The sequence below is a fragment of the Sciurus vulgaris genome (genome assembly GCF_902686455.1).
Source record: "Sciurus vulgaris genome assembly, chromosome: 8".
NCBI lineage: Eukaryota > Metazoa > Chordata > Mammalia > Rodentia > Sciuridae > Sciurus > Sciurus vulgaris.
In genome coordinates, this window is record NC_136468.1 from 82,221,355 (window position 1) to 82,234,928 (window position 13,574).

Consider the following 13,574-nt stretch of genomic DNA (forward strand, 5'->3'; position numbering starts at 1 on the left):
TTGAGTTCATATATGGGAATAGAGCAGAGACTTCCAGACCAGAAGGGATAGATAAATTCAGTCACTTTTGCATGGGTCAATGGATCTGCAGCATGGGTCTGACAAAATAGACATCCTTTGGCCTGTCATGATGAGGTAGTTGCTCCTATAATGCCTGTTTAAATATGGCTTGACTGTAGTTTCAAAGGCAACTTAGGGATTTAATAGAAGTGTTGGGTTGAACCTGAAAGGGATCAAGTGTTGGAAAACAGAAGAGATCTGAGGTCTAAGGGGAAGTGGAGTAGGAATGAGAGGAGTTCAAGAATAAAAGATTATACCCAGGGTGTTGGATATGAGGGAATGATTCCATGTCTCAGAACAGGTTGCTGCTGTTCTGGTAGTTATCACTAATCCAGCTGAATGGGCCAGCTCTCAATAGCAGCCTGACAATATGGAGCACTTTTTTAAGAGATAGAATCTATTGGGAGCCAGACAGAATAGAGATGCAATCCTGTAATAAAAGGACCCAGGAAATTCCTCAAGGAAGTTTTCTCTGACCCTTCCTGTTTTTCCTGGAGGTGACATCCTCCTGTGATCTGATGCCATATACCCTGCCTGTTCCTTTTCATGACACACTTCTTAAGGTTCTACCTTATATCAGATTTTGCTGTTACTTCATAAGGTGCACACAGGCACATACCATATCCCTAAAATCTTCCACAATGCCATGAATTAATAGTATTAAATAATCCTTTAAAAATTCATGGACAGAGAAATACCATTGAAATCATTATAACTGAAAAAATCCCATAAGAAGTGGAATTTTATGCTCTGTGCTCCCAAATAATAGTTATTCCTCTTTTGACTAATTCTTTGTCCATCTCTTCCTTCTAATTCAGCAGTTTTTAATAATACAAATAGTTCTTCCCATGAGAAGGTGAAGAGCAGAGTAAAATTCTGGTTGCCCACAGTACATCTGAAAGGTGGAGTTACATTAATTAAATTCTATGATCATTCATATTCTGACTCTATCTTTTGAAATCTGTTTAAGATGTATATGTACACTGTCATGTCTTGGAAAGCACATCATTTAAATTTTCTTTGATATTTGAGAAAATCCTCACAGTTATTATTTGATCAGATTTGCAAAACCTCACAGTTCCTACTTAATCAATAAATCAGGAAGTATTGCTTGAGCACCTGTCTGTGGTATTGGCCAGCTGCTATGGAGAAAGAGAAGATTTCGTGTGGACAGTGTAACTTCTTAGGAATTATGTGGGCACACACTACAAGAGAGTGACGTGGTCTGGGAGGAGTTTTTGGCTACCAGTGCTGTAGAACTTCAGATTTCTCAATCAGACAGGATATAGGGCAGATGTGTTCTGATGCAAGACAGAACCTCAAAGTCTCTTATAAATATTAATACTTAGTTTTAGTTTCTTTCTCCTTCAGCCAAGAATAAGAGGGCAGAGCTCTGGTTAATGGAAGGTTCCAACTACTTTGATTTTACAGTACATATGGCCTGCCTTTGTAGGTACAGTGTCTTCCTAGAAATACCATAAAACCCATCAATATAAAGTGGATTCCAGGATGTGTATCTTGTGGCCTAATGGTACTCGAGATAACTTGTGCCTATTTTAGCCATTCTTAGAAACTGTGAAGTGTGTGTAAAGACAGAAGGAACAAAAGTGTGAGGATTCATTTATCAGATAGTGGGGATATCAGAGGCAAATTCAGGGGTAAACAGTAGGAAAAAAATACTACCATGTGTGCCTGGGAGCAGTGAGGAACAGCTAGAGGAGTAAGAGCAGTGTCCAGGCAGAGCTTCTCCAAGGCACCACATCCTGAGTTTCCAAGCTGATTGAGCCAAGGGGACACGGTTGGGAGAAAGTTAAATGAAGAACATGGAGAAAAAACACATCATGTCAGAGACAGAATGTGCACATAGGGTATTCTGATCAATGCAGAGGGGACATCATTTATCTCATTCAATAAATTCATCTTGAGTCTTTACAATGTGCCTGATATTACTCTAAGCCCTCAGAGATGGCAGTAAACAAAATGGGCAAAACATATGCCCTCTTGGCTCTTACATTTTAATGGCGAGACAGACAATAGACAAAGACATAGAGTGTACAGCATGCTAGTCAGTGCTCTGTGCCTCCCACTGTCTACAGAGAACAGACCCAGATGGGCAGTAAGCAGTGCTAGTGAAGGAGGTGGGAGTGAAGCCATCATCGGGAAGCTGATATTTAAGCCAAGTCCCTGGGCCTCGGGGCGCGCATGTGAACAGTCTCCATCTCAATATATCACTTTAAAGGTGGAAACTGGCACTCATACATATAATTTAGTAGATACTCTAATTTCCACTTAAATCTAATAAACTCACTGATCATTTGATAGATAGTTTTTCAATTACTGTGTGGCAAGCACTATTAAAGGTACATTCAAAAATTTGGGAAGAAAAGGATGAAAGTCCTTGTGCAGATGAGTCTTAAATTTGGAGAGGGGAGACAAATTAAAAACTGGATATATGGTAGTAAGCAATTATGTAGTGTATTAGAAGGTTGAAAGTATAATGGGAAAAAGTAGAGCAGAGTTGGGGGACAGTCAGGGGTTCCCATTTTCATTAGCAAAGATGAAACTTGAATGAAGACCTGAAGGCACTGGGATATTAGCCTGTGAATAGTGGAGGAAGGGTAGAGAGAACGTATGACAAGAACTGTGAGAGGCATTTAATAGGAGAGGTCAAAGGGTAACAGATTGTGATGGTTGATGTCTGGATCCTAGAAATCGATTTAGGTGGAAGGAAAGGAGGTGGTGATCAGAGAGGGTGATAACTAAAATCTAGATGGGAAACAGGTTGCAGTTATTGGTGACAACAAATTCTAAAGCTGTGACCAGGGAAAAGACTGACAAAATTGGGGTTGTGGACAAAATAATTGGAGGAGAAAAGAGTAAGGACTAAGGCATGCAGGGGTTGTAAAGATGTTCAGAAATAGTAGTGGAAAGGGACAGTAAGCCAGCAGCCACAGTTTTCTAGAGCTGCGACAGGATTGCCTGGGATCAGTAAATACCACTAAATGACTGCAACAATTCAGGGTAGTGGAGGACATAACTTGACTTACAAGTATAAAGTGGGAGTGGGGCGGTTGGAGATAATGGAGGGAGGATGCTGTCTAATTGGTCTGGAGAAGACACTGATGCATACCCAGGCCCAGGCCATGAGGGTTAAGGGAGAGAGGTCAGTCTTTACTCTCAATGTCAGCAGTAGAAGCTGAGTCCTTGGGGAAAGCCAGCATTCTATTAGAACAAGGAGGGAAAGGGAACATTCAGAGAAGAGACTGAGATACAGGCTGTTCTTTTGGAAATGCAACATGAATTCAGGGGGCAGGAAGGTGGGATTTTGAAGCTGTAAAGGAGATGGGTAAAGGGCTCTTGTGCAGAGGTTTAGAAGGAGTAGGACATGTAGGGGAGATGAGGGCAAGCCTGGGAGTTTTGAGCATCTTGTAGGGACTGATTAAACAAGGATCGGTGAGATTAGGAACTCGGGGAAGATAGTGGTGAGGATGCAGTTAGTGGTGATGGAGAGGGGAGGCCCCGAGGCTCACTCTTGTTTCCTGTGCAAGAAAGGAACGAGGTCAAGAAAGCCTTATGGGTCTTCAGTATGAGAGGCTCACTCTATCCATCTCTTCCCAATGAGGAGATAGGCTTTCTTCAAGTGCTTCAAGCTACTCTTGACTCCAGATGATGAAGCTGATCCCCAGCAGAGGTGCAGAACCTGAAGTTATACCTGAAGGTGAAACACACCAACAAAGCTTTGGCAGTGAAGTGGTGTAGGGAAGATTTTCCAAATTACCTATTATTATCTCCTCTCTTGGGATTTTGGTTTCTTGATAAATATATTTGCATATATGTAATAGATAAATCACAGATGCATGCACAATATACAAATAAATAACACAAATAACTTTGTGGAATTTAAATTACATAAGGATTTGGAAGTGAAGAGATCAACTATACCAGAAGAAAGGAGGGAGGATTTGGTGGTAGAAATATTGTGTAAGTGGCATAAGTGTCAACTGGCAAGACTGTAACAGGAAAATGCACAGGATGCCTCTGCTGGCAGGGAGGAACATTCACTGTACACAGGGCATTGAGAGAACAAGGAAAGAAGAAGGTGGAGAATTCAAAATAGTAGATTTTTTAAAGAACTTTTTGCTATGGTCTGAATGTTGGTGTTCCTCCAAAATTCATATTTTAAAATCTAATTCTTAATTGGTAGTATTGAGGGGAGAGGACTTTGGGGCTGTCTAGGACATGACAGCAGAGTCCTTGTGAATGGGATTAGTGTCCTTATAAAGAAGGCCTGAAAAAGTTTGTTTGTCCCTTTTGTCTTTCTGCCATGTGAGGAAATGGCAAGAAGCCACCATCTGTTAGGAAGGGGCCCTCATGAGACAACAAATCTGTTGGCACCTTGGTCTTAGACTTTCCAGCCTCAAAACAGTGAGAAATAAATTCTGTTCCTAATAAATCACCCAGTTTAAGGTATTTTGCCTGTAGGACAGTTTCACACTTCTACTTCTCCAGGGGTAGAAAATCACCCAAGGTTTTTTTGTTTGTTTGTTTTATCAGTAGGGTAATAATGTGATCACAGGGTATTAGCTAGTACATCTGGCAACCATGTATATAATGATTTAAAAATCATTATGGTTGTAAATGCTGATTGTGAGAGATTCTAAGAAGGTTGTTGCAATAAAGCAAATGACAAATGAGAGTCTAAACTAGAATGCAGTCAGTGGGAAGAGAAAGGGGAGATGTGAATGCTGAAGATGCAGAAGTCAAAGCAGAGTCCTGGCAACTGACGACCGGGTTTTGGGACTGTGAGAAGGAGGAATCTGTTTGACTACAAAGATTTAAATCAGTGTAAATGGGATAATAATGTTAATTAACAGAAATAGGCTATTCAAGTTAGGAAGAAGAACAAGACTTTTATTTGAGACTTGTGAATTTTGAAGATGCATGAGGAATCTAAGGGGGATGTCCAACAGATTGCTGAAAATTGGACAGAAGCTTGGGTGCCAGTTTGGAACTGAAGATACTAATTTGGTAGTCATGTGTGAGGAGCTGAGTCTTAAAGTTTTGTTAGCTCATGAAGACTTGAGGTATGGAGGTAAAGGAGAGGATATGAAAACAGTCCAAGAGATAAAAAGGGGAGTAGTGGTGAGAGTGACTGAAGTAACAGAGTGCCCACTCACTGTTGAAAGGCAGAGGACATTTAAACATTGCTAAACCCTAGTTGCTAAATATAATTAGGAAACTATCGTTTGCCTTTGAATGAGCAGTTCACTAGACACAAAGAGGAAGTGATATTGGCAAGGAAGACAAGTCTCCTTTTTTCAAACAGGGAACAAAGACAATTTTGAGTTGAAAGGAGATTACTTAGGTATTCTCTGTAATATAAAGGTAAGTCTAAGGTCATATCTAAGTGGGAAGACATGGTAAAATTTCTTGGATGATTAAGAAGAAAGAATTAGAATAGTGAATGTGAAAAAGCATGATGGAAAATAACATGAAATGAATGAAAGTACGGATTCGGAGCCAGGTGAGGTGAGAAAGAAATTGAAAAGGGACTCCGTCCTTACTTGGCTCATGCTTATGCTCCCCAAGGCAACTTCATATTCTCCAATTTAAGCTTTTGCTTAGGATGCATTATCCCCATTTGTGTCTGACCTACTTCTGTGTACTTTCAATTTCAAGTTTTAGAGTTCTTGGCGCAGTAGCCTGATATCTGTCTCATTCTCTGGTTCTTCTTGAATTTGTCACTATATAGCTTCTCTTTGGTTTTTTTTTTTTTTTGAGCCTAAATTCTCCCACATGACTTTATGATTCTGTGATCCTCTTAATGGCCTGTGAGAATTCCCACTGCAGCTGCTGGCCTCAGAGATTCCAATAGCTCTGTCCATGGTGGAGGCAGTGAGACATGGGAGTGAATTGGGTAAGGCCAAAAAACCTGGAGCAAGGTCATAAATACATTGTAAAAATTAGAAAAGTGTCTGGTGATGATAGCAAAAATAGGGCATATTAAATCAGAGCTGTGAATTTAGAAAGAATAAAAGTTGGTAAGTGCAGAGGTGGGGTTGGGGCAGGATCCTACCAGTAGTAGTCAGAGCAAGGAGAATATTAAAACACTGTTCAAAAATTTCTCCAAGGAATGATGAACTCCAGGCAAAGATGACTTACGATGAATGGGAAACAGTAGCTGGATTATTTTGGAATTATGGGGACTATGAAACAAGAATTTCAAAGGACAATATGGCATTAATATTTAATTTCCTGAATATACTAACTCTACCATGTATATTCACTCAAATTCCAGCCAAATTAAATAGAACAAATATTAATTGAAATAGTTGAAGGTAATTTAAATATTTTAATAGACTCCATATCTATCCTATATGATACAATTAGGTTAAAATATTTTTATTTTAATTCAGAATTTCCTATTGCCTGAATGCCTAAATAAGATAAATTTTAGAAAAAAGATATAAATATTTAGAATTATCCTTGAAATGAAGTACAGAAAAAATTTAGAGAATGGGATATAAAACATATTATTATTGTGTAGTTCAAACCACATTATAGTATTAGTGATAATAATAGCCCTAATTACTATGATGATTTTACATTGGTATCACTACCTTTTCTGTTCAATTTCTTATGCTACTGAGAGTTTTCAAAAAACTTCAAGAATATAATAAATAATTTTTGAATTTGAAAATAATTTTATCACCTCACCAACTGAGCTCAATCCATATGAAGAAACATTCAAATAATTTACCTCTTAAGAAAAAAGAAAATTTGTAAACCAATCAAATACTGTGTAGGGATAAACAACTTTAATTAACTAGTAAGTGATCTGTAAGCCAAAAGATTAATATAATATGTCATTGGTTTACTTTCTAAAAGCCATATAATGTAATTTAGTGTTTTTTTTAGGTAGAATTAGAAAACACATATTTCTTCACTATGCACAGATTATACAAATAGAATTCCATCTAAGTTTATTTGTAGTGTTATTTTAAATAACTTGTATTGTTATAATTTAGCCAATAAACTGCTTCAATTTAAAGTATCCTTGTATGGGATTTGACAGACATATAGGCCTGTGAAACTTGTGCTGCAGTCAATGTGCAGAACCCTCCAAAAGTTTGCTCACACCTCTTTGCTGACACTGTTGAACATAAAACAGTGAGTCATCATTTTGCATTACGAGCAACTGTTAAATCTGAAGTATAAAGGATTTTGGTGATCTTTTAAAGTAAATTTTTTCTATTATTGTATCCTTAAAGTAATCCATAAACTAACAGAATTATACATGCTGTAAAATAACAGTTTCTCACCAATCATTTTAATTCCTACTCTACTTTTTAAATGTTTTCATGGCTCAGTGGATGATCGCAGCACAGAATGAGGTGAATCAGTTTCCCCACTTCATCAGCAAGCAGGCATAGTCTCAGCAGAGTTAAATTATGAAACCAAGGTCGGGAAACTACAGGGTTAGGACAAGGACAAGTTGCCTTCTTCCCTGTTCCAGATTTGGCTTCCAGGGCAGAACTGGAAATTCACAAATGGCAACAGCAACTGCAAACACCATTTCATGTGCTTCTGCCTCATTAGCATGCAGCTCAGAGACATCCCCTGGCAGGAGATGGGGAAACACAGTTGTAAAAGGAGCTGCTCTCCCATGCTGAACAAGCACCGGCCAATCTGATTCATGCGCTCAGGGAGACGTTCAGGCTGGGACTTTCATGCTAAAAACTCAGAGTTTCCCTGTGCATAGTAATAAAATGAATTTTGAAAAGGGCACTGAAATATTTGGAGAGGTCTTTGGCACTGTGGGGGTAAAATAATACTGCTGGAGAGAACCTAGCATCCTCATTTTTAGAGTGGGAAAATGAGACTGCCTTAGCTTGGATAATTGGAAAAATAATGACATTCTACTTGTACTAAAGGATTATCTGAGGTACACAGGAATTATTATTGAGTCATCACTTAAGGACTAATAACAGTAATACCAAATGGTTTCCAGTTTTACTTTGGAGTAGCTATCTTTATGTTATTCCCTATTGGACAGTGTTCACAAGAAAAGGCTCTGTAGTTAGAACTGGGTTCCAACTCAGTCCTATGTACTTGTTAGCTTCGTGACTTTGGGATGCAGGTTAGCCTCTTTAAAGTTTAGTTCCCCTTCTGCAAAATGGGCATTAGTACTTTTCTCATTGAAGTTTTATAAATTTCAATGAGGTGATACCTACAAAACCCTTGATACAGGACCCAATTTTTAAAATTTTCCCTAATATCATTCTACAGTATATATAGATTTCATTTTTTGAATGGTAGTGTACAGTTTTTAAATTTGTTTGAACTGTGCAATGTAACACAAGGAAAACCAAATTATAAGTGAACTAAAATTTACTTTGGGTTTCATTTATTTATTTTACTTGAAACTAAATTCCTTACAGTTTAGGGTGGTACTTGGCTGCTCTAATCAAATGCACACCTGCAGTGTGACATCAGATTTAAAAGATACTACATGGTAAATGCATTCCTACTATCCTAGAGCTTTAGTTTTAAGTCTTCTTAACCAAGACATTTAAATTTTACATGAAAAATGGTGGTTGCTGTTTTTTATTGTTTTGTTGTTGTTTTCAAAGAGGAAGAAAGGAAATTCATACCTTCCAAGAGTTGGAGAGGAAAATAGGAAGAGCCCCTGGAACTCTTTCAATCTAGTATGTTAAATTGAAAACATTATTTAGAAGAACAGAATGGGAAACCGGTGAATACTTTGGCTTTTATAGAAAGGGAGTGTGCCTCATAAACAGGACAGTTGGAATGTATGGAAAAGTTCCAGCTAAAACAAGAAACAAAGCACATGACTAATATTGCTTTTCCAAGTTAGACAAATACAGCTTTCACCAGAATTTACCTCAGGGGCCTCTGGAACCCTCTTTGAGTCTTGAGATGCTGAGGCTTTTTGAAGTTCCAGGTCTGAAGTAGGAAGAAGTGTGGAAAGTCTGGATCCCCATCTTTCTTTCTGAGTTTCTCTCACTTTACTTTCTCACAAATTCCCACCAGGTGTCAGAAGACAAACTGCTGTGCTTAGATAAACAGCCAACTGCAAAATGAATGATGCTCCTCAGGAGATACACTTGTATGCTGAGTGACCAGTTGGCCCACCAAAGAAATGTCATGGACTAGGAAAAAATAAGAACTCTAAAGTCATTTTCAAATGCAGATTGCAAACATTATGTTCCTTCATCTGCTTTGCACATCAAATAATATATGTCAAGATGTACATAGGATGTGATCTAAAAATAATCAGCTTTCAATCAGATTTCTACAGTTTACTTATTCTTCAAAACCTGCTCCAGGTCAACCTGTTTGTGGTGAGAGTCCTTCCTGGCTAACATATGGGGTTCTTTTTTTCTCCTTTGATGTTTCTTTGGTCTTCTGAATAAAGTGTCTTGGTTTTTTTTTTTTATTATTTTTCATCCCACCATGCCAAACTACCATAAATTTAGGGTGACCTTCACCTTCCACTTGCCTGAGGAGCTCCAGTTTACATTTGTTGTACCAGTAGAATTAATAGTGTCCCTTTCAAGGAAAAAAAAAAAAAGAATGATACAGGGTACAGCATAAAATATATAGTCACCCAATATGTGCAACAATTGGAACTTTTTCAGAGCAAAACTGGTCACAATGTGTTTAAATGTATTACAACAAAAAATTCTGCTATGGTCCCATCTGACCAGGTTTCTTGTGATGATGCGTTTCAATACCAATGAGTGCCATTAGTGGCTATACAGTGGTTCTTTTCGTAAATTCCATCATAAACTAGAGTTATGATTGATGCTGTCCCAGCCCTTTTTAGCTCTGACTCACATTGGGATTGCCCCCAAAAAGGCAGGGCAGACTAATGGAATGTGGAACATTGCTCCATCCTTTCTCAACCAGCCTAGGATTAGAAGGAACTTTTTTTTTTTTTCCTCTTCAGAAATCTTTATGCCATCCTAAAACCTTATTATAATCATATGGATTATTGCTATGTAACAGAAAAGGTTGAAATTTGTTTCTGAAACATAAAGGTTATATATAACCAAAGCCTGAAAAACCCAACCAACTTAGAGAAGCAAAGATATTAGTGGTATTTCCTCACACTGGCATTAGAAGGAAGTTTTGCTCAGTAACAAATTATTCAAATCTAGAGGGAAAAGAAACATTTGCTGGATCAAGATTTGGTTTAAATCTAAGCAAAAACAAAATTTAAAGGAATTCAGTGGTTATTTCAGTTTGGTACCATTGTATTAAATATTCAAAGTTCTTTAGAAAGAAATTTGATTTTCTTTGAAATAAATCAGCAGAACTGTACAATATCAGAATACCAATGTTAAATAAAAGTGTCACTATAGGTATGTTTGTTTTCAGCATTTGGAAGAATCAAGATAAATTCATCCAGATGTATATCATTAAGTAAACATAATTACATTGCCTTTTGAAATAAATTGCTTTTGGAAATGAACATCATTTAAAAATGTAAGTAGTCAAGAGCTAGAAAAATCTCAGGAATTAAATTGCCAAATTAACCTCAAAATAGAATGTCATTTTTTCATGACATTTTTTTCTGAGTGTGTTGAAGGTATGAGGCTCATATAATAGGGATATAAAGAAAATGAGTTTAAGTCCCTGTTGAGCCAGAAACCGATAGTGTAGTAATCTTCGTTTTCCAAGGAAAAACAGACTAACAAAACATTAAAAATTACATCTCTTTAGTATGCATGGTCTGATCCGCATAGAGTAATGTTAGGCTTAACAAATGTTTTAAAAACCATTAACCAGAATTCTGTTTGTCACTCTCTTATTATCTATTAAAACTCAGATGAAAATTTATAGTTAGACATTGTTTAAATCTGCTAAATTTAAGAGAGTTCTGAAAAGCAGTAGATTAAATAGGATTGGGGTAAAATTTCTTCTTCCCCTTAGGCAGTTCTGAGTGACAGTGTGCTGGGAGAGCCGCAATCCCGTGATGTCTGTATCTTTCCCATTGGCTTCCATAAGACAAATTCCCTCAGGTCCAAATATGGTGCTGCAGGTTGAAACATCATATCTATGTTCCTGGCATAAGGAAGGAAGACAGGCAAAGGACAAAAACACTCTTTTCTGAGGTGCTTTCACAGAAGCCCCATTAAGCAGCTTCCGGCTTCATCCAGTCACTAGATCCAATCATACAACCACTACTGTTGCAAGAGAAGTTGGGGATTGTAGCATTTTAGTTCCTCTCAGTGCCATCTTCAATAAATCTAGGGTACTGTCAGTGAAGAAAAGCACAGGCGGGCAAATAGCAATTTCTGCCACAATACGTTGGTCGTTTATCACTTTCTGGGGTAGACCATTATAGTAGATGGTGTTGGCATTCACCCAGACTTATAGGGCAGGCACACCCATCCCCAGATGCTCTGAGTGATGGCTGCTGATGGCCAACAGCTGACACCTTCTCGGAAGAATTGCCCTCCACCAAAAGGAGCCACATTGCTCAGAAATATCTGGGAGGCCAGCGTCACTCTACCCTCCACCAGGTTGCCTAGAGCCAGTAACACACAGATCAGGGTTTAAATCCAGGTCACTTTGCCTCAAGGAGGGAGAACTCTGTGGGGTCTTTTGTACTCAGAGATGGGGTAGGATTGGGCCAGTGGCCAACTTCAGTTGCTCCAACTTCTTTGCTTTTTGGCCTTGTCCTTTCCTAACCAATTACCTCGCTTCCTTTCTTAATAAATCACTTGCAAAGAATCTATCTCAAGTTCTTCCTCTGATAATTATTTTTTCTTACAATTTTCTCGTTCCTTCACCTTTCTCTTAAACTGCTATATAGGAGTTGACTATCGTTATGCCATCTCCTTTCCTTCAAATGCACCTTCAAAGTGCCAAACCTAATCCATGGAACAGCTCTCAGACAAGGAAAAAAAAGCACCCAAATTATGCTTTCACTCAACATAGGTGCTGTTATATGCTTTTTCAAGTCAAAAAAGAGTTGAAATTATTCAGAAAAAAAATAATTTTCACCATTAAGATACTCATTTTCATTTATGGGCTGAACAGTCACTTTTTACAAGTTTGAAATTAATTAAACAGTAGGAATTTATTGGATGATACTATAGAGGGTAGTATTTTCTGAATCCATAACTTAGGACCATAACTACAAATATCAAGGTGAATTTTTCAACCACTTCTTTATGGGCACAGTTGAAACACACATTCATTGCACAGAAATCATTTTAGTAGCTAAAATTTCATCACAGGTATTATGTAATTTTTTACCTCTTCTTCTTTCCCAGTAAAATTTTGTCCCATATGTTCTAAAAACTAAATAAAACAGCAAGTGAAAAATACTAGGAAATAATGTGGTTTGTGTTATGTATTTATAAAATACAAGGATAAACCCGGAGGAAAAGGAAGAAATGGAAGAAGTTGTGTGGATTTTGTGCTCCTTTGTTTGGAGAAACCATCCCATGTGCTCATTTGCTGGTCTTCTATCTTTCTTTAGCTCCTCAGAGTTTCCCTCCTCACACCTAACTTTTCCAGTGAGTTTTTCACACTTCCTCCTTTCTTCCTAGCCCCTTTACTGAATCCCTATTTAAATTTGACTTGTGTCTGATGTTCAAAGAAGTGGTTTAACCACCTACTCCCTCCTTTTATTTTTGTAGGAAGCTTCAGGAAACTTCAAACCAAAATTTAGAATTAGTTGGTAAGGGTAAGTAATTAGAATGGAATACATTTCTTTGTCTTAATTTTTATATCAAATGATAGCACATATTAAACTTCCATGTAAAAAAGAACTTCAAAAATCAGGTACTATATTTTGAAGGTACTGGTAACATTTAGAGAACCATGATTTTATATATATATATATATATATATATATATATTTATAAACACATTCTATAATATCCTAATTATATATACATGTATATAGAGAAAAAACAAAAAAGCCGAAGTTATACTTTAAACCTTACCCTTGTATGTGTGGTCAATTTGTCTATTTTCAGCTGTTAGCAAAGTAGAATATGTATTCTTTGTTAAGTGTTTACTTTTTTTTTTTTAAAGGAAGTAATTTTATGCAATTATGCAAGTTTAATTTGTTTAGTAAGATCAACCAAGAAAGGGCTACTGCCTACAAAAAATACATTTATCACAAATTATTCTCTCTAGGAGTAATAGAAAAATCTAATTGGTTCTAAATATCAGGGAGTACAATCTTTATCAGTCTTATTTGTTCCTTCTTCCAGATAACTGTAGATATTCTTTAAGTTATATTGAAAGTTTGTTATAAAGATTTACAACAACAACAACAACAACAACAAAAAGAAATGTTTCTTATAACTATCATTTCCATTGATCTGATCATTGGCTTATGGACAGATCCCCATCCAAACATAGAAATATTGATTTTTTGTTGTTGTTTTGGAGATTTTTGTTTTTGTTTTTGCTTTGTGCATTTGCTTATTCTTACTTCCATAGATTAAATATTTACAAAATAATAT

At 37.1% G+C, this 13,574-nt stretch overlaps 1 protein-coding gene across 12 annotated transcripts in view; it reads left to right on the forward strand.

The window, feature by feature from the left end:
- The window catches only part of ITGB8 (integrin subunit beta 8), an 89,904-nt gene that overhangs the window by 18,102 nt on the left and 58,228 nt on the right, over positions 1-13,574 (forward strand). For 2 of the 12 annotated variants that reach the window (XM_079152315.1, XM_079152314.1), the window contains exon 2: positions 12,738-12,784. The exons of the other annotated variants lie outside the window; for them this stretch is intronic. In XM_079152315.1, the coding sequence (XP_079008441.1) occupies positions 12,738-12,784 (47 nt within the window). The remainder of the gene's footprint in view (positions 1-12,737; positions 12,785-13,574) is intronic. 12 annotated transcript variants of the gene reach the window in all.